At 31.1% G+C, this 21,222-nt stretch overlaps 1 protein-coding gene across 3 annotated transcripts; it reads left to right on the top strand.

Moving 5' to 3' along the window:
• The first annotated feature begins 7,054 nt into the window (after positions 1-7,054).
• On the top strand, positions 7,055-21,093 carry LOC145331449 (uncharacterized). Of its 3 annotated transcripts, none has more exons than XM_080176099.1 (7): positions 7,055-7,104; positions 10,245-10,312; positions 13,014-13,072; positions 14,057-14,119; positions 16,070-16,125; positions 16,614-17,511; positions 20,508-21,093. In XM_080176099.1, exons 1-7 carry the CDS (start codon positions 7,069-7,071, stop codon positions 20,657-20,659), a joined length of 1,332 nt encoding a protein of 443 aa, XP_080032225.1. In that variant the 5' UTR covers positions 7,055-7,068; the 3' UTR covers positions 20,660-21,093. The 3 variants fall into 3 exon arrangements, with proteins under 3 accessions (XP_080032225.1, XP_080032223.1, XP_080032224.1); XM_080176097.1 differs by having other exon boundaries at positions 20,364-21,093; XM_080176098.1 differs by lacking the exon at positions 20,508-21,093 and having other exon boundaries at positions 16,614-17,817.
• The last annotated feature ends 129 nt before the right edge of the window (positions 21,094-21,222 follow it).

Below are 21,222 nucleotides of genomic sequence, written 5' to 3'. Positions count from 1 at the left end.
TCTAAACTATAAAATTAAGCAACCTGTATTGAAGTAATTTAGGAATAGATTTAAATTATCCGGTATTATTTATAGAGCATCGCTTTTATGGATGTTGTCATCCTTGTTTTAAAAATCAATTCCTATATAAAGTACTAGTGGCTTCGCCCCCAGTCTCTAGGGGCTTTGCCCCAAGAGGTTTGATCAAACTAATTTTTCGTGTTTTAGATTTTAAACAAAAAAAAAATTGTTTTTTTTTTTCATTTTTTGGGGGGGGGTTAGGGGTGAAAATAGTTATAAACCTTCCCGGGATCTATGAGAAGCTACCCTGTAAAGGAGAACCCGATCGGTTCAGCGGTTAGCGAGATCCTTCGCTACAAACAAACAGACAGACAGACAAACAAACATCGTTCTACTTTGTATTATAGATGTCTATCTGTGTGTCTGTATTTCGCTTACTACTGAACTGATTTCTCCTATACATTGAAGCTTCTTATAGGTCCAGAGAAGTTTATTTACTATTTTGGGGTAGAGTACCCTCCCAAGATAAATCTCCTATGAAGAATTCCACCTTAAAAAATTTAATTATAGGGTCACCTCTCCCCCCAAGTACTTCTATAGTGCATGGCCAGTAGTATGGTATATTGGAGTCGATTACATATATAGTTTATTTTTTTTCGCTTGACATTAAACATGCCGTCAAATAATTGTGAAAAGTAAACCAAAATAAAAGGAATTTACATACACATACTCCGCTTGTTTGTTGGTTCAATATTTAGTCATGCATACTATTACAATATTACACACATGCACCGAATTATAAATTTAACAATTGAAGTAATAATTGAAATATTTCAATATAAAATGTCCAACCCCTCCTCCTATATTTTAAACCACCTGATTTATTATAAAAACAAGGATGACAACATCCATAAGTAGCGAAACACAAAAAATCGTAGATGGGAATACATACAGGTAGATTTAAAAGGTTTTTACTAAAATCAAGAATAGATTTATTCTATAAAATAAATATGAAACCTTGTTTTATTTTGTATGATGACGATGGTCAAAGTAAATTATATTAAAGATGCTCATAACAATGGGAAAAATTATTTTGATACTGATATCCCATAAAAGTTTGAAAATTGGATCAAAATAAACTAAGATCTTGGAAAATATGTAATACATATAGAAATAGCCAAAAACCTGATAAAAGGCAGTCTGGCCGCCATGGTTGTTTTCTTAAAACGAAAAAAAAAATTAATTTTTAAATCCTTAAAAACTTTAAAAATTTGGAAAATCGGACCATATACACTGAAGATATGGAAAAAAGTGTTAAATATTTTTATAAATAGCCTAAAACATGCCAAAAAGGCAGTCTGGCCGTCATGGTTATTTCCTTTAAAGACGGGAAATTTAATTTTGATATCTACAACTGAAAAAATGTTGAAAATCGGACTATAAACACTGAAGAAATGGAGAAAAATGTTAAAAATATAAAAAAAACAACCTAAAACCTGCTGAAAAGGTAGTCTGGCCGTCATGGTTGTCTTCTTTCAAAGACGGTAAATTTAATTTTGATATTTATAACTGAAAAAAATTTGAAAATCAGACCATACACTGAAGATATGGAGAAAAATGTGAAAAATATAAAAATAGCCTAAAACCTGCTAAAAAGGCAGTCTGGCCTTCATGATTGTTTCTTTAAACGACAGGAAATTTAATTTTGATATCTGTAACTGAAAAAATTTTGAAAATCGGACCATAAACACTGAAGATACGGAGAAAAATGTGAAAAATATAAAAATAGCATAAAACCTGCTAAAAATCGGTCCGACCGCAAATGATGTTTTATAGTCAATTGTGCTCCTTAATAATGGGAATGTTGTCAAAAAATGTCAGCATTCTATCTTTTATAGGAGCTGAGTAAATCCCATTTCCCCCATAGCGTTACGGACTGACGGACTGACTGACTGACTGACTGACGGACGGACGGACGGACAAAGTGAATTATAGAGTAGCTTCGCTACTAAAAACGAAACACTTAAAGGAGTATTGAAAATGGGAGGGGTAGGGGATTTATAAGAAAGAGAACAATTTAAAGTGTTTTTACAAACTAGCTAATGTAGGTTTAAAAAAGTGAAATGAGCATTGAGCAAAGCTTCAGATACAAATTATAAAGAATGAAAAAAGCAAAATTAATTTTGTGTTTTAGCGTAGTTTTGATAATGGAAAAGCCCTATTCATGATTTTTTTTATATCAAAAAAGGATCAGCTCCAAATGGATTTCCTATTCGAGCCCTAGTTTCCTAAAGTGTACAGCAGATAACCCAATTATTGCAAACGCTATTTTCAGCTACTCCTGTCAAAGAGAAAAGCGATATAATGTAAAAACGATTTATATATTATACATGTAAAATTTTAATTTTCAAATTTTGATTTTTTTTGGAAGTTTGAAGCTTTTTTAGCTTGTAGCAAATTTTGAGATAGGACCCGGACGCTAGGTACACTTTCGGAAACTAAATTGGAGTTCATCCAAAAAGTAACTAGCAGCTGCGCCCCTTGACTAATGGGGTTTTGCTCAGGGTGGCAGTAAAATAAACAAAAACTTAAATTGAAGTAAATAGATTCAACTGAAAAGCATTACCCAAATGAGCAAGCCTTTTCTGATATTTTGATATATTAATATGGACTTAGTTACCACGCAAGTTATATTAGATAAAAAATTGTTGTCAAAAAAGGTTAAATAAACGTAAAGAAATTCTAGTAACGATTATAGAATTGCTATGCTTTCGTACCTATATACTACAGGAATCACAATGCTTAGTTTGAAATCAATAGGACAATTCTAACTTGCCTAAATTAACTATAGGATCTATTCGTTATGGACACACCGACCCAAATTATAGAAAAGCTTCGCTTTTTATAATGACATATAATCGTAATGTAAGATTAACATAAATAATAATAATATGCAGTATTGCAAAAACGGCTGGGATATACATACAATTATAAAAGGGGGGAGGGGTAATATAAAATAGTAGAGAGAGGAAACAAAAGGTGGGCGGAGAAGGTGACATTTCAAGAAAATGGTAAGAAAGAGGAAAATTAGGCTGACCGCTGAAATTAAAACATTTATTTCCTTGACCCATTACCCCTTTTGTAGATGAGAAGGGGGTAGGTAGGTGATTATTATAAAGGGGGGTAGAAAGAAAGGAAGGATGGATGGATGCATAGCAACGACGAGTGGAGAAGAGAGGGGGGGGGGGAGGTCGAATGTCAGATTATTGTAAAGAACAATATTTGAATGGTTCGAGTCCCAGTTGGTGCTCAACCATTGAATCGGAGGGGGGATATAAATCCACATGAAAGGGTTAACAATAAATTGTTTTGATATCCATAGTGAATTATTCTTTTATAGTGCTTCATTATTTGATATTTTTTATTCTTGTAAATATTTACTATGTGTTTTTGTCTATAATTCAGCTGTTGCATATTTAGAAAAAAATAGTTTAATTGTTTTGTTCGCATAATTTTTTTTATTTTCTTAGTTGAGAAAATATTCTATAACTAGGCTTTCTTTGTAAATGTATTTAGGACTATTTATGATTAAGTTAATCCTATTTTTAAAGTAGTAAAGATTTTTATGTCTGTTTGTCAAGATCTCTGAAAGACTCTCCATTTTTAAGAAGCTTACACAAATCCTCAAATTTTATTTATAAATTTAAGTTCTGGTATGGTTTTGAGCTATTTTTCTGTCCCCTCTATCCCCAATAAAAATACAGAGCCGCCAGATACCTGGGACAAAATCGTTAGTGTTATGTAAAGAGAACTAGATTTTATAAAACTTACTATCTACTTCGTGTCTTAAGGCCATTATTTTACTTGTTTTAAACTTTAAACTATAATTTTCATTACGAAAAAAAAGTTGAGTAACATTTAATCAACAAAATTACTTTTTAATTATTTAAACAGGTTATACTATTTTATAACATTGAATTGTATGTAAATTTTCAATTAAATTATCTTGTGTAATTTTTAAAAGCGAAGCTTTTCTATAATGAAGGCCCGTCATTTCGTAACGGATAGAGTTTTTATAATTTATTTAGTCATGTTAGAATTGACCCATTGATATCAAACTTAACTTTATATTCTGCTGTGATAATTATTGACCTAACCGTCATTTTTTTTACAGAAATCATTAATGAAATTGTTACTAATATGATGATAGCATCCTTTACAGTTTATCCATTTAAGCATAAAATAAAACATTTAGACACAATAATTTAAGTTTTAATGATAAGTCTTTAACCCTTACAGATCGGGGGGGGGGGGGGCCTCTAGTTTTTTTCAATCTATTTTTTTTGTAGGTAAGATGGAGAGCTGTAACTTCATGGCTTTTTAAGTTTAGTAATTATACGTCGGCAAGAGTTGATTTTATTAGGATATCTGGTCTGTGTCGGTCGTGGTGTCCGGTCAAAGTCAGTTGGGTAGCAAAATTAATTAGAAAAAATTCTAAATAAATCTTAATTTCTACATTATGACTTTTGTGTATAAGGTAGAAACCTAAAATTTTTTGGTGAATACTTAGATATCAATGACCATCTGAGAAAAGTGGTGTTATGACCGTTTGACCGCTCCCTGACCGACTTTATGACCGATTTTTGTCCGGCTTTTACTACAGACATATATCATGAATATCGTGGCCTCTATTACAGCTAGAGACCTATAATTTTTTTTGGTAAATCCTTGAGCAGTAATAATAAACAGATATAAATATTAATTTGCGCCGCCAACCGCCGTTTTACCGCCGTAACCGCCGAAGATGGCGGTTTCCGTTATTTGCCGTTTTTCGGCGATGATCAGGAAAAGTAATTTTTTTGTTATGAAAAATAAAAGTTCGTCCCGATCTATTAAGGTGGGAATTGGGGCCCGATCTGTAAGGGCTAAGTAAAGGGGGACTCTTAAAGACTAACAGGGATTTTAATGGATAAGATAATTTACTACTCATCCAATGATAATAAACTAATTTTTCATGTGGTAGATTAATGTAAGTTTTTGAAGAAAAAAAAACAATCAAGATTTTTAGAAAGTTACTTCAAATAATAGTATGTACATTTTGTAAAGTAAAGTTCAATTAAGTTCTTTGTATATATTCATATTAAAATTTTAATTTATTTTTACGTTCATTTTTATTCAACATTTTAACCAATTAGGGTTATGTGTTAAAAGAAGAAAGATATTTTACTAAACCCAAAAAATGACATTTTCTTAGCTGAATTTTAATTAATTATTAAAAATCAATATTTTTATTGTCTCATACGTATAAACCCTAGTTGCATAATAGCGGCACTGGGAGCATTTAATGATATTTGTGCAAATTACAAATAAAGTCATTATAAGCGTTGAAGGGTAATGATTTAAACAATTGTAATTAATGGCTACGAAAATATAAATAATTATCTATTCCTTTAAATTATGGTGTGTTATTTTGGTGAGAATTTTATTGACATTATATTAAAAACTTGAACTAAGAAACAAATTAAACCAAGCATCCAAAAAATTCCCAAATAAAAAGTAATAATCATAAAATTTATTTCTTAGTTTTTCGGTTACTGAGATCTCAGAACAAATATACCATAAAAAGTTTTTTTTTAATTCTCCAAAATTGATTTTAACCTAACCGCAATGTTTATTCAATATAAAAGTTATTTATAGCATCGGATTATAGACAGCTTTCCGCGGACAAAAAAATATCCAACCATAGTTTACAACTGTTTATACTGTTTACATAAGGCCCGGGCTAACAAAACTGACTTTAATTTTAGGATTTTAATATTCGTGGAAAATTGTTTGCAATACGATACATTACATGATATTTCAGTTAAGATGAGTACCGGTTCTTATCCGGCAGATATTTATCGCTTTCGAATCCATACTGAAAATATATCTTATCAACTTATTGTGTATAACAAAATCAATGTAAGAGATAATAATAGATTTAAAATACCAAGTTTTACCCAGGAATTTGATGGATTGGCCGCCTGTCTGTAAAACTTTTTTAAAATTTGGCATATCTTAGTCAATTTTCAAGTTCATGCAATTATGTGTGCCTTGGCAATTTTTCTTAAAATTTTAGTATCAAGAAATAATTTTTAGATGACCTATTTGGCTTGTATGTATGTAGACATAAAAAGTCTTTATTTCTATTTTTTAAAAGCACAAATTTTAGTAATGTTTTTGATTAATTTAACACACAACAACTGGACCTTAAATTGTAAATTCGTCTGTCCCAAAATTCAACAACAATAGTATAGGTGGATAATTAAGTTTTATCAAACTGGAAATCTTTCAGTTTCTTATAAAATAACTTATGTAAGCTTAAAATGTTACATGTCATTTCCTAGGATAGACACATATATTATTAAGAAATAATACAGGGACGTCTAAGCATGCAATTTTGATAGAATCAACGGCTGAATGCTGCAGCTTAAGATCAAAATACATTTTCTAGAGTAGCTTCTAAACCGATACATATCCACTGGATTTGAACAGATTCTCAGCCATACTGAAAAAATATTTAAAGCATCGTATTGCAGACAAGTTTCCACGAATATTAAAAAAAAAATCGATAAAATTTATTTTAATCTTTTAATTTTAATTTTGATATCCACAGAAAAGGGGAGATGACGTCAAAAAATATGTAGTGATGGGGATGTGAAGAAATGTTGATGTACAAACTGGTATAATGACATACATATACAGACAGACGGATACAAACAATTACAGAGTAGCTTCGCTACTAAATTATGGGACGGCTAAACAGAGTTATGGTATCGTTAACAGAGATATAAGCCAATTAGTTTGAAACTTTGTATAGTTCCAGTTATAAATTTAATTTTTTAGAAAATATGTTCTTGTCCCAATATGGTTTTACAAGAAATTGTAAATTCACAACAACAATATATCAGTACACTTTAAAACCTTGTTTTGATTCGTAGCAACTTAACATTTTATAAGCTTATTATTTAAACATTTTAAGGAGAAAATCTTTAATTTTTATAATATTTTTATTTTCAGAGCTTAAAAATGTCGGACGCCGAATTAAAAACAGCTAAACTAAAGGTTGGTTATTTTTAACAAAAATTATTTCAAGCTCCGCTTTCACGGTTGTTACGTTCCTTGTTAATTAGGGATCTTATGGGATAAGACAATGGTAGATGAATATATGCAGACCCCTCAATTGTAATGAAAAAGTTACCCCTTTTGTAGATTGAATATATTTGTGTAAAATATTGGAAACTACCGGTTTGTTCCTACCATTCAAAATATAACAAGGATGACAACATCCATAAGTAGCGAAGCATAAACAATTAAATAAGAATTTAGATATTAGTTGACAAAAGCATGCATATTAGGAAAAAATCACGAAACCTTTTCAACATTTGTTAATTTCTTAATATTTATTTATATTTCAGTACTATGACTAACAGACTGACGGTCAAAGTAAATTACATACTGGATGCTCAAAACAACGGCAAATTTAATTTTGATATTTATAACTACAAAAATTTAAAAAAAAGGACCATAAACACCAAAGATATGAAGAAAAATGTGAAAAATATAAAAATAGCCAAAAACCTGCAAAAAGGCAGTCTGACCGCCATTGATGTGTTCTTGAAACGAAAGGAAATTTAATCTTGATATCTATAACTGAAAAACTTTGGAAATTGGGCCATAAACACCAAAGGTATGGAGGAAAATGTGAAAAATAAAAAATAGCCTAAAACCTGCTTAAAGGCAATCTGACCGTCATAGTTGTTTTCTTGAAACGATAGGAAATTTAATTTTGATTAATTCTATAACTGAAAAAATTTTGGAAATCGGACCATAAACACCAAAGATATGGAGAAAAATGTGAAAAATACAAAAATAGCCTAAAACCTGCTAAAAAGCGGTCCTATCGACATTGATGTTTTATAGTTAATTGTGCTCCTTGATAATGGGAATGTTGTCAAAATATTTCAGCCTTTTATCTTTTATAGGAGCCGAGAAAATCACGTTTCCCCCAAACTAAGACGGACATACGGACAGACGGACATACGGACAGACGGACAGACGGACAGACGGACATTTCAAATTATAGAGTAGCTTCGCTACTAATAATATAATTATCTACAATGTTTAAGGAAACTTGTCAATATATTTTTGGAACCAGTCCAATGTCTCCGTCCCCTTCATTCCTGGTTTTAATCTACAACCAACAGCCTATGAATATATTGTACTCTAAAAATGTTCAAATAACTAACAATTAGGTGAACTATTATAATATTTTGCTTTTGCCATAAGACCCTAGAGGTTTAAAAAGTCCTATTTTTATAGATTCACGTATAATTATAGTTCTAGCTAAAAAATTTAATATTTTTCATAAAGAATAAATGATTATGTATTTTGATAAGATCCCTTATGTCTGCCCATTTTACTAGAAGTAATAAAAAAGAGAAAATTTGAAAGAAAAAAAACAATTATTGTGTACTAATTATGAACTATGTCTAAAGTATAAGGTAGCTTTATGTTTTTTCAAAACAACACAGATATTCATGATACTCTTTAAAAAGTTGTTAAGTTATGCATATAATATGGACGTTGCACCAGATTTTCATATACTAATAAAGTAATACATTGCTGGCTAAAATAACTATCCCTCAATCCATCCCCTTAACCCCATTCCCTCCCTTCCTACTAGATGAACGAATGAACATGAATGAGGTCCATATTAGCAGCCTAAATTGACGATTAATATTCAATATTTCTTTGTTTAAATAATGGCATGCAGTCGGCATAAATATTAAGCGTCTAATTTACAAGCTACTTTATAAATTCAAATGTCTGACTATCAATCATTCCATTCGTCTGTCTGTAAAAAATGGATTAGGGAAAACATTGATTTCTCAGTTGTTACATAAATTTTCCTGTATCAATGAGTTTACATAAAATAATTTCCGCTGGATTCCGCTGAATTAGAACTGTTTCTCAGCCGCAATGATAAATCCTGTATAGCATTTTATAACTGACTATTTTCTAGGGTTGGGCCGGATATCCGGTCTGTCCGGTTATCTGGCCGGATATCCGGTCATTTTCCATATCCGGCCGGATACCGGATATTAAACTATCCGGTTACTTTATATCCGGCTGATTTTTGACGCCGGATATCCGGTTATCCGGTAAATTGCCGGATATCGAACGTTGGCCTGATATCCGGCCCAACCCTACTATTTTCGACGCATAATAAAATACAAAACTGGTTTTAACCCTAAAAAGTTTTATTTTAACATCCAAGGAAAACTGTCTATAATACGATAACTAATATTGGTAGCATTATACGAGCATTACCATTATAAAGTTATACAACTATACAATATCTACCTATCTTCTGTTAATCTGTCCTGTTATATATCACATCAGTTACTAGCAGTTACTAAAGGTTATTAGCAATTTTAGTTATATTCTAAAACAAAATTATGTAAAGTGAATTTTAAGCAAAAATAAGGATGAAAATAATCCTAAAAGTGATATTAACATATAATTGTTAACTACAAAATATTCATATCCATTTAAAGATATCTAAAAGTATAAGACAATGGCCGATAAATTGCTGAAGATTCTCAATGGTGACAGACAAAATTATCTCTTCTCTGTAGATTGAAATTAGTGTTTGAAATGTTTGGAAACTCAACTTAATAAACCAACCAAATAAAATGCCATAAAATTGCCCAAAGTTGTCAAGCCAATAAAAAAGAAACGTTATTATAAAACTTTGAGGACTAGTATAAAAAACATCCCATTGTCTTCTCCTTTTCTGGTCATTTAGAAGTATTTTTAATTAGGAAGAATACCAGGTCAAAGAAATATAGACATACTATAATAAGTGATCGCTTTAGAATATCTTTGCTTAGCATATAGTATTTGTAATAGATACTTATCCCACTGTTTTATAGACAGCTTTCCGCGGATATTATATTGAAAAAAACTAGTATTAATCAATTGTACATATAATAATAAAAGAACCGGTTCTAATGCAGCGGATATTAATCACAAGATAGACGATTCGTGCATATTTTGAAATGCTATATCAATTAGTAGTGATTTTTTTGTGTGTCCTTTAAGAACGGAATAATCTTGCCTTTCAAATACAAAGCTCCAAAACTTAAATACTTTAAAGAAAAGCTTCGCTTGCAAATTAATAATTTATATTTTGTTTTAAGGAGGCGGTGAAGAAAGAATTATCCAACAAAAATGAAATTGTGGAAATAAAAAGAACAAACAACTACAGGTCAGTAAATACATTTCCAGTATGGCTTCGAAACCGATTAATATCTGCTTGACTAGAACTGGTTTAACAGCCATTCTAAAAAATTTATATGTACATCGTAGCATCGTATTATAGAAAATTTTCTATGAATATTAAAATAAAAATCATAAATTAATACCAGTTTTGTTAGCCAAGGCAGTTATAAAACTTCGGGCTTTAGTGCAATTTACAGTCTAATGTTTCCTACCTCCCTGATTTTAAAAGGCCTTAGTTTTTAACCAACGAATACATTAACGTAGTTATAAGTTATAAAACTTTGGGTATCAGTCAGGGGCGTCCAAGCTTTTTATTTTGGGGGGGGTAAAAAATTTTTAGGGGGGGGTAATTCGTGTTTGGGGGGGGGGGTTAAATGGCGCGCAAAGCGCGCCGCAAATTTTTTTTACCCCCCCCAAAATTTTTACCCCGGGGGTAAAATTTTGCTGGGGGGGGGGGGGTAATTACCCCCCCTGAAATCTGTTGGCAGGGGTAAATTTAGTTTATCCCCCCCCAAAATTTACCCCCGGGGTAAAATTTTTAGGGGGGGTAATTTAAATTTTATTAAATATGTAGTATTAAAAATGCGCGCGAAGCGCTCAAAAATTTTTTTTAATAGAGATTTTTTTATTTTGGGGGGGATATTTACCCCCCCAAAATTGTTTGGGGGGGGGGGGGTAAATACCCTCTCCTAAATGGTTGGGGGTGCCTACGGCACCCCCAGGGTAGGGGTAAATTTTGAATGGGAGGGGGGGGGGGTAATCGCCCCATTACCCCCCCCCCCCCTTGGACGCCTATGGTATCAGTGCAATTTACAGTCCAATGTCCCCTGCGTCCCTGAAGTTATAAAGCCTGTTTAAATTGAAAAAACTGTTCAAATCATTATTCTAAACACTGGGCATCGTTGTAAGAGTAAGACGAAATAAGATAAATAGAATTTGTGCAACGGAAATTGATATGAAACATAAAAAGAATTGTAGAGAAATGATAACCACGGCTGATTCCAAAGTTTTGTATTTCAATCTATTCACAACAGGGTTTTTTTCGGTGCGTTCACTAAAAGCTACTGTTGAGCACATACACTCTCTCCTCCTCCCCCCCTTTATTTTTACATGAATCGAAAATGTTGGAGGTGTAGTTTTTTGTTTGTTAGGTTAGGTTAGGGTAAAAATTGTAAATTTAATAATTTTCATATCCCCCCTCTCCCCCCCATTGGACGTCCCTGCTAGTACCCATAAATAATCATAGAGGCAAGGACGTCCAAACTTTTTAAATTGAAGGGTGGGGTAAAATTTCAAAATAAAAGGCGGGATGGTTTTGCCCTTTTACCCCCCCCCCCCCCACCCTCTCTATTGGACGTCCCTACTGGTACCCAAAGTTTTCTAAATAGACCTCTCATTCTCGTTGGATGATTATTAAAAAAAAAACAATGCCTAAACTTTCTGCCAATGATCAAAATGTATAGATAGGGTAATTATGTTTATCATCTTTAGATAAGCATTAAGCATATCAATCTATTATCCATTGTCTCATCCCTAAAGTTTTCTGTAAGAAATATAATGTAACTTAAAGCATAAAGATAACTTTAGAACCTATAAAGTCTGAGAGGATATGGTAATATTTCAATAAGCTCTAACATTCAAGTTTCGTAGTTGAAAATCAAACAAGAAAGAATATGTTCATAGTTTCGTTAAAGGGAAATGTAATAAAAAGGAAAAGGAGGAGAAAATAACAAGCAAATGGAAACAGAAATGAATAAATTAATTGCAAAATAGATTTTAATATTTTTTTTTAAAAAACAAGGGTAAATAAAAGCTTCCAGTTTAGTCGAAAAATATTTTTAAAAAAAGGGCATATTATATATGTACCTCGATTTTTCATACTTCGCTTCTCTTGGATTTTTTCATCCTTAAACTAAGAAAGCTATGTTGTTCAAAGTTTAGATCATATAACAATATTTATGGGGTGCTATTTCTATAGGCTATACTTTTAAAGACCTCTAGGGGCACTTGATTTGGAGGGTGCGATGAGGTATGTCAACCTTACCTCCCCCCCTGAAGTCAATTTTAATTTCAATAAAAGTTTTTACTAGTAGCTAATTATCTTGAAGGTGATGGTAACCCCCCCTCCCCCCCAAAAAAAAAAAAAAATTAAGCTTCCTAGGACCAGTGATAAGCTACATTGGAAAGGAGAATCAATAGTTACCGAGATCCTTTGGCACGGAGAGACATTTTGTTACTTTTAGATAATGATTGTCCTTGTTTTGAGATTGTTTGTTTAGACATGTTAAAGCAGATTACTGCTAAAAGCAACTTTGCATAATTTATATTTTCTCTATTATTCAAATGTTTGTTTCGCACCAAATACAATTACGCCAGGGAGAGGACAAAGGTTCTGGAATAATCATCAATCGCATCATATTTTAGACAGCTTTGAATATCATAAAGAAAAATTATAAGATTAATACCAGTTTTGTTAGAACCTAGCCCCCCGGGGCCAAAGGCCTAGGCTAACAAAATTGGTATTAATTTTATGATTTTTATTTTCATATTTGTAAAAACTTATCTGTAAAAGGATGATTTTTCAGTATGGCTGAGAACTTAATCTAATCCAGCGGATATTCATTAGTATCAAAGCAATACTAAAAAGTTTATCCCCTAATAATGCAATAATAGATTTTCATTTTTAGATGTATGCTGTGTTGCCTGTTCCCGTTCAGAAACTGTATGGATTCCAGCGTCCTACCAGGTATACAAAATAATCCTGCAGTGTTTTATTGAATTTTAGATATACTATCGGATACGGCCTTAGAGGCCTCTTTGGGGTGGGGGGGGGGGGGGGAGTTAAATTCAATAGTTATAAACCTTCCCAGGACCTATGAAAAGCTACCCTCTGTAAATGATAATCTCATTGGTTCAGCAGTTATCGAGATCCTTTGGAACAAAGCTACAGACATACAGATATTATGTTAATTTATTATTATAATTGACCAAAGTGATAGGGTTTGATTACCAAGTAAAATAAAAATATTTTAAGTGGGATTATTTGGTAATATGGTGTAAAAATAGCCTAAAACCAGGGTCTATAGATTAAGATTACTTTCTATGTCAATATTATAGAATTGAAATAATATTTACTTTTTAGAAAATAATTACAATCTTTCTTATTTTCTAAAGAACTTATCTATTGTTAATATTAATTGATAGTTTGCATTAAGATTTATTATAAAGGGGGAGGTAGATTCCTAAAATTCCGTAAAGGTGTGAGTTTGAATGCTCAAAAACATAAGTAGAAAGATAAAATTTATATTAACTTAAATTTTTTTTTTGTTAAAGTTCTTTTCAATAAGGAATGCACATATTTAGGGAATATTATAGTTCTACTACTGTTTTAAAGCCTTAAAACTCACACCTTTACCAAATTATAGCACAATCTACCTTCCCCTTATTATTAGATTCTCTATTAGTTGATTCTATCCCTTCATCTCTATATAGTGAAATTGGTCATGTATTCCACCCCCACCTCCCCCTTTACATCAATAAATTTATATGGGAGATTGTTACTTTTTCTCCGAGCAACCTTAATTTACTGTCTATACCCCAAATTTTGGAAATATCAGTATAGTCGTTTATGAGACATTACTGAACAGTCATACATTGAGTTTTATAATCTAATAATAATAGCATATCAAAGTGTTTTAATTTTATCTTGAATTTATTTTTTATGTTTTAGATGCACGTGGTGGGTTTATTGGTGCAGTAAATACAAAACCTATTAGAAGAAGGTCAATACCAGGTATAAAACAATTTTCAGTATGTCATTGAACCAATAAATATCCGCTGGATAGGAATCAGTTTTAAGACATAAAAAAAACCAAGTATCGTATCGTATTACTGAAAATTTCCCATGAATATAAGAATAAAAGTCATAAAACTTAAATTAATATATAAATAGTCTTTTATTTTACTACCTGAGGAAAATTGTCCATAATATGATCAGATGAAATAGATATCTATTATATTTTTTAGATTCACAATTGATATTTTTCCATATTGAGTGGTTTTAGGCTATTTTAATCCTAAGAAAATGATGAATATATCTTTTAATCATGATTTCTTACTTTAACTTACCAGGTATAGTCCCTTTCGTGACAACGCTCCTTAAGGGGCGATTCTTCATTTTTTTCACAGTAGCTTGTCTCTTATTTCTAGGGGGCTCCAACCCTGCGGGGCCAATTGCCTAACCCTGTGGGGCAATCACCTAACCCAATATAACATAACTTAATCTAAAATAACCTATCAAAAGCCATTTTAAAAATACGACGAATCGCCCCTTAAGGGGCGTTACCACGAAATGGACTATTCCCAACTTACCTAATGGTCTGAAAAGCTCACATTTTTTTTATTGAATGGATATAAAATATGTGGATAGTGTGATTGATTCTCGCATACTCTGATAATAAACTATTTCCAATTGGCTAATATAACAATACTTCCTTAACACCTCTATTACCCCATCCCCTTCCCTTCTAATGGAATAACTGACCAATAAATCATAGTAGCAACCTAAAATGATCATCAGTCAAAATATTCATGTATTCTATATCCATTTTTTATTTACTGTTTGTTTACTATGGAAGTTCCATAAATATATTTGTTATTTAAATATTACCTTTATGTAACCAAAATAGTACGACAGAAAAAATGCAAGAATTTTCATAATTAGCTTTATTACATTAATCCAAGAAAATCCTTTTTTTTCAGAGTTAGTTATATAAAAAGTTTTTAGTTAATTAATATTTTCTACAAATAATATCAACAAGAAATAAAATTGCAAATAAATTGCGCAGCTAGAGAAAACCCCTCCTAAAAAAAGTAATTGAAAAAATAAAGTTCATGATTTCATATGATTCTGAAGCTTCTAATTTATTTTTTTCTATTTTATTCTGTGAAACATTAAGTGTAAAAAAAGTGTTTCAAAAAAAATCGTAACAATATTACTTCTTAAAATTAATACTTAAAAGTCATTTCCTTCCTTTTACTTTAATTGATAACACTTTTTCTTCTCACTTTTAATTATATTAAAAAAATATTTTTGTGTATTACGTAAAAATAATTATATATATTAAGATATAAAAGTTGGAAAGAATTTTAATGTTAGAGTGAGATTTGAAATCTGCATCAAATTTTAAGAATTTTTTATAATTCTTTATCTAAAAGCGGAAATACAATTAAAGTTAATTAATTTTGACATCTGTGATTGGTGGATTGAAAATTATCTTCGCTCTGATAGGAGAAGCTTAAGTGTAAAAAAATCCTTAAAATTTGATGCAGATTTCAAATCTTCCTCTAACATTAAATTTCCTTCCAACTTATATATCCTAATATATATAGAACTAAACAGATTCAAAATAGCTGAGTCAAGCTTAAATTCGCTAAATTTATAGTAGCAAAGCTATTATATAACTCACTTTTGTTTTGCTCAGTAACACTATCGGCGAAATTGTTATTACTCTGCCGCTACTTAAGATATGCTGCTGATTTTTTTTATTTACCTCACCAATAAGAAATCAGTATTTAGGACATCAAGGTGTTAAATAACTTTTAAATAAAATTTCTGTATTCGTTGACTTGCTACTTATGGATGTTGTCACCCTTTTTATCTTATTTTTTTTTATGTCAACATTTAAAAAGAGAGAAGAATATTCAATATTTTTTTTATGAAATTTAAAATTTCTTATTTCAGCTGCAGAATCAGATCCCGCTACCGAGGAACTAATTAGAAGAGTTTGGCATGATCAGGTACAAATTTAACCTTTCTTGGAGGTATTTCTGGTATGATTGGGTATGATTTTAACACTACCTCGAGTTTTTTCTTGCCTACATTCCTTTTTTTTCATGTTTACTTATTATAAAAATGATCTTACTCAAACTTATTTTGTTGTAAAAGACCACCCATTTCCCAGTCTCCATTATTTGCAATCAAAATGTAATTCCAGCCACTGCAGGGTCTCTTCAGGGTACTTTAAATGCGGGGCTCTTCTAACCTTTAGTTAACCTAGCTCAATCTGAAAATTAATAATTATAAAATATATATTTTGTTACATTTTTGGTCTTCAAGGCATATTTGGGAAATTGCCTATTTAGCAAAACAGCCCACATTTTAAAGAAAACTTGTACCAAAAAAACATTTGGTGTATTTTTTACACAGCATTTATCGGTTTTTTAAAAAAAATACTAGGGATTGAAATTTTAACTTCTTGATTTATAAATAATATTGAAATGTTTAGGACGAAGATGAAATTCAAATGGACGATTCCATCAAAGACGAATCTGCTTCTGAGATCAGTAGTCATGACAATATCTCTGTAGTAAAAGATATTGACCAGTTGACTCACACCTTTAACAATCTTGAACATGATGAGGATTCAATTCAAGTTGAAAATATTCCAGAAGATCTAAATTTACAAGAGGATTCTGAAAATGATACTTATGAAGAAGAGTCAAATCAAGTCTTGACTGAAGGTAACTCAATTACTACAACAGTTGCAATAGTTACCGAGTACTCGGAACATGACATTGAAGAAGAAGACACATCCAACACAAGTGAAGTAAATTCATCAAATTTGACAGAAACTTTACAAGAAGATAGTAATACTGATGTAGCCTCAAGCTTTGATGGCTCATTTGATGGTAATAATACAACAGCAAGTCTTAATAATTCTCAAGATGAAGGAAGTACTACTACAGAAGATAATTCAACAACAAATTCTGCAGATATTGTAAGCAGAGCTTCTAGTGATGATGACGTTATTGAAAGCAGTGATGACGTCACAGATGCTGGATTACATAGAAATGTTGTCAGAAAAGAATCTTCCACAATTGACAAAGAAACAAAATCTCTCCCCAGAAAAAATAAACGTTCCCTAATTTCTAGATTGACAAAGCCAAGTAAATCATCCTCTAAATCTGGCGAAATCGATGAATTGGATAAATCCTCAAAAAAGGTTTTGAACAGAAAAGGATCATTTAGAGAAAAGCTGCAAAAGAAGCTATTTGAAGAAAAATCGAAGAAGTCATCCCCAAGCAGCAAAGAACGGACAGTAACCCCAACAAAACTATCCCCCTCCCGAGCAGTCGTATCACCCAAATCAGTCAACAAAAAATCCGTCTTCAAATCAACCAAAGGTATTAAAAAGTTGGGTCTGTTTGTTGGCAAACAATTATTAGCGGCTAGTGGGGCCGGCAAAAAGGAATACAAGCTTGTCAATGCCTTTTCGCCGCCGGCAGTGAATGCCAGCCATTTTTGTGTCGGCCTGCCGATGGTTAGAACGCCCAGCGTACGGCGGACTGTCCCTCATCACGCCATCGGCACCGTTTCCAATGTTCTTTATATGAAAAGAAATCAACACTAGTTGATTTTTTTTGTGTTTTTTTTCTCAGGGTGGAAAAGGACATTCAAAGATAATTTATTCCCCCCTTAAATATTCTTTCTATACTTTCACTTTAATGATATTAGAAATTTTTGGTAAAGTCCCTTTCGTGGCAACGCACCTTAAGGGACGATTCTACGTATTTTTCACAGTAGATTTTTCCTATTTCTAGCCCCTGTGGGGGGCTCTAACCCTGCGGGGCTATTTGCCTAACCATGTGAGGTAATCACCCAACCCAATATAACCTAACCTAACCTAAAATAACCTATTAAAAGCCATTATAGAAATACGACGTTTCGCCCCTTAAGTGGTGTTGCCATGAAATGGACTATTTCCGAAATTTTTATGAGGAAAGCTTAATTTATCTTTATTTGTCCTATTCCTTTATCCCTGTTTTAAGGCAAAGCTGTATTAGAAAAGTTTGGTACCATTTTCAATGTTCATATGTTTTCTTAAATTGTCAAATTTGATTACTAAAATTTTTCTGATTAAGCCTTGCCAGAACTTTTTATACTTCTTGCTCTGTCTTTCTTTGTATTTATATTTTTTTTTGTATTTTAAAGAAATTTTATTTTGTATTCACTTATGTTTTAATAGCAAACAAAATACCATTTTTAAATTTAACTTTTTCCAGATTTAAGTTTAATTTCTAATTATAAATGTTTAGTGAGGGAGATGGTAATAATGTTATAATTAACAAGGATGACAACATCCATAAGTAGCGAAGCACAAAAACATGGATGGGAATGTGTACAAGTAGATTTAAAGTGTATTTTCTAAAATCAAGAATATATTTATCGGAGAAAATAAACACGAAACCTTGTTTTATTTTGTATGATGACGACATAAAAGTTGCTCATAACAATTGGAAAAATTATTTTGATACTGATATCCCAAAAAAGTTTGAAAATTGAACAAAAAACACCAAAGATGTGGGAAAATTTGTAAAACATATAAAATAGCCCAAAACCTGCTAAATGGCAGTCTGACTGCCGTGTTTGTTTTCTTAAAACGACAGGAAATTTAATTTTGATATCTATAACTGAAAATTTTTTTAAAATCGGACCATAAACACCAAAGATATAGAGAAAAATGTGAAAAATATAAAAATAGCCTAAAACCTGCAAAAAACAGTCGTACCGTCATGCTTGTTTTCTTTAATCGACGGGAAATTTAATTTTGATATCTATGACTGAACAAAATTTGAAAATCGGACCATAAACATCAAAGATATGAAGAAAAATTAGAAAAATATAAAAATAGCCTAAAACCTGCTTAAAAGGGGTCTGACTGGAATCCATGTTTTATACTTAATTTTGCTCTATATTAATGGGAATGTTGACAAGAAATTTCAGCCTTCTATTTTAAACAGGAGCCGAGAAAATCACGTTTCCCCTATTCTGTATCACACGGACGACGGACAGACCGACGGACGGACATTTCGAATTATAGAGTAGCTTCGCTACTAAAAATCTCTTTTCTGTTTAAAATATTTAGACTTTTTTTTGGCTTATACCTATATCTCTGACATAATGAAAATGTTTTTACAGTTTTACTTTGAAACTGATTATTATCCGCAGGATTTCAAATGGTTTTCAGCCATAATGAAAAATCATGTACAGCATTATATTACAGACAATTTTCCACAACTGTTAAATAAAAAATCATAATTTAATACCGGTTTTGGTTAGCCCGGGCCTTCGGACCTTCGTCTCTAAGAAGACTGGATCTAATCTGATAATTTTTCAAGTTTATAGCTGCGGACATCTGTCTATAATACGAAGCGAAAAATAACTAATACGTTTTCCTTATTTTATTATTTTTTCTCTTGGTTTCACTCTCTTGTAATATTTACTAATTGGGTAAAAGAAGAAAAATTTAAGGGCATGGATTTGTATTCTGATGAGTAATGTATTTTTTTTTAAGCAACTTAGGGAGGGGATATTGGACTGTAAGTTTTTTTATTCGTTGGCTTAAAAGAATTAGATACTTTTATAAAATCTTGGCTAATATGTAATTTTACAAGCTTTCAGTGAACTAATTTTCCAACCAACAATTTTTATATAGAACTATATATTTTCTTTTCGTAAAATCGAGGTGTTCATCAATTTATCGTTCATTGTCTTATCCCATTAGATCCTTGATTGAAAGTGGTATTTTGTGTTTTTGTAATACTTTGAGTCTGATATTTTTTTTGTCTCTCCACCTGTAAAAGTTTTAGAAGTAGGAAGTAAACATGTTTGCTAAACTTTTATAACTTTTACCCATTTCATGGATTTTTTTAATAGCAAAATGACATACAAAAATTATAGCTTTATGTTGATTGTTTTAAAGTTTTTGGTGTTATAAAAATTCAAATTTTTGTTATTTTAATTATAGCTTCGAAACTTATCAATGTCCGCTGGATGAGAACCGGTTCTTAGCCATAATGAAAAAACATTGAGGCTAACAAAACCGGTTTTAACCTTCTAATTTTTCAATTTAATATCCGCGGATATTTTCAAATTACCTCAAAATTTTTGTTCATCTAATATATTAAATGTTTTAAAAGTATTACTTTTGCATTGATTTTTCTTTTGACCGTACTTTTTAAGTTAAATATTTCAGGTGAAACCTGGCACGGAGCTGAAACTTGTATTTTACTTTTCTTTCTCTTTTGTAAATATATTCTTTGGTTGTGGCCTTTCTATAATCTTTATAATCATATATCCATTAGTCTAGTCTGTATGATTAATATTGTATGTAATAAAGATATGTGTGGAGACGAGAATGTTGAGAATGTTGCACCCAATGAAAACAATTCTGCCGCCAATATTATTACTACTCCTCCAACAAAGAAGAAAGTTTTTCAAAGCAGAATTCCTAAATATCAATTTTCACCAAAATTGCAAGCTGAACACTAAAGGGATGTTTTTTTGTTTTTACCAAAATTTTTTCATCTTCTCTATAATTTTTAAATTAATTAATAAATGATTTAAAGATCTGTATATTGTATTACATTGAAACAACCTTATAAAAATATTTTCTGCTAAACTTTTTTAAAAATCATTGTTTAATAGGTACGTTTTGCTTTTTAATAAAACTTTACACAAAAATTAAAAATAAAATATCCCTTTAGTACTTTTAAATAAAAATAAACTTTAATAAAACCATACAACATTTATTATAACAATGTTCTAATTGTTATAACGATAAACATTTGTATAAATTTTAATTTGTCTTGTTAAATATTTCCTATACTTATTTTGAATTGTTGATCATGACATATTGTAAAAAATATTGAAAAATACAAAATATGCCATATAAATATATAACTACTTAAATTTAATCTGTAAATATATCTTATAAACTAACACCACTGTACAATTTTGTCATAGCATAAGCTAGAGAATAAAAAACCAAGGATGACAACATACATAAAAGCAAAGCTCTGAAACGATAGCACAAACGAATATTAACTGAATAA

The sequence above is a fragment of the Acartia tonsa genome, chromosome 11, assembly GCF_053477335.1.
Source record: "Acartia tonsa isolate MP-2025a chromosome 11, ASM5347733v1, whole genome shotgun sequence".
Lineage (NCBI taxonomy): Eukaryota > Metazoa > Arthropoda > Copepoda > Calanoida > Acartiidae > Acartia > Acartia tonsa.
This window is presented reverse-complemented; position numbering and strand designations above follow the sequence as displayed.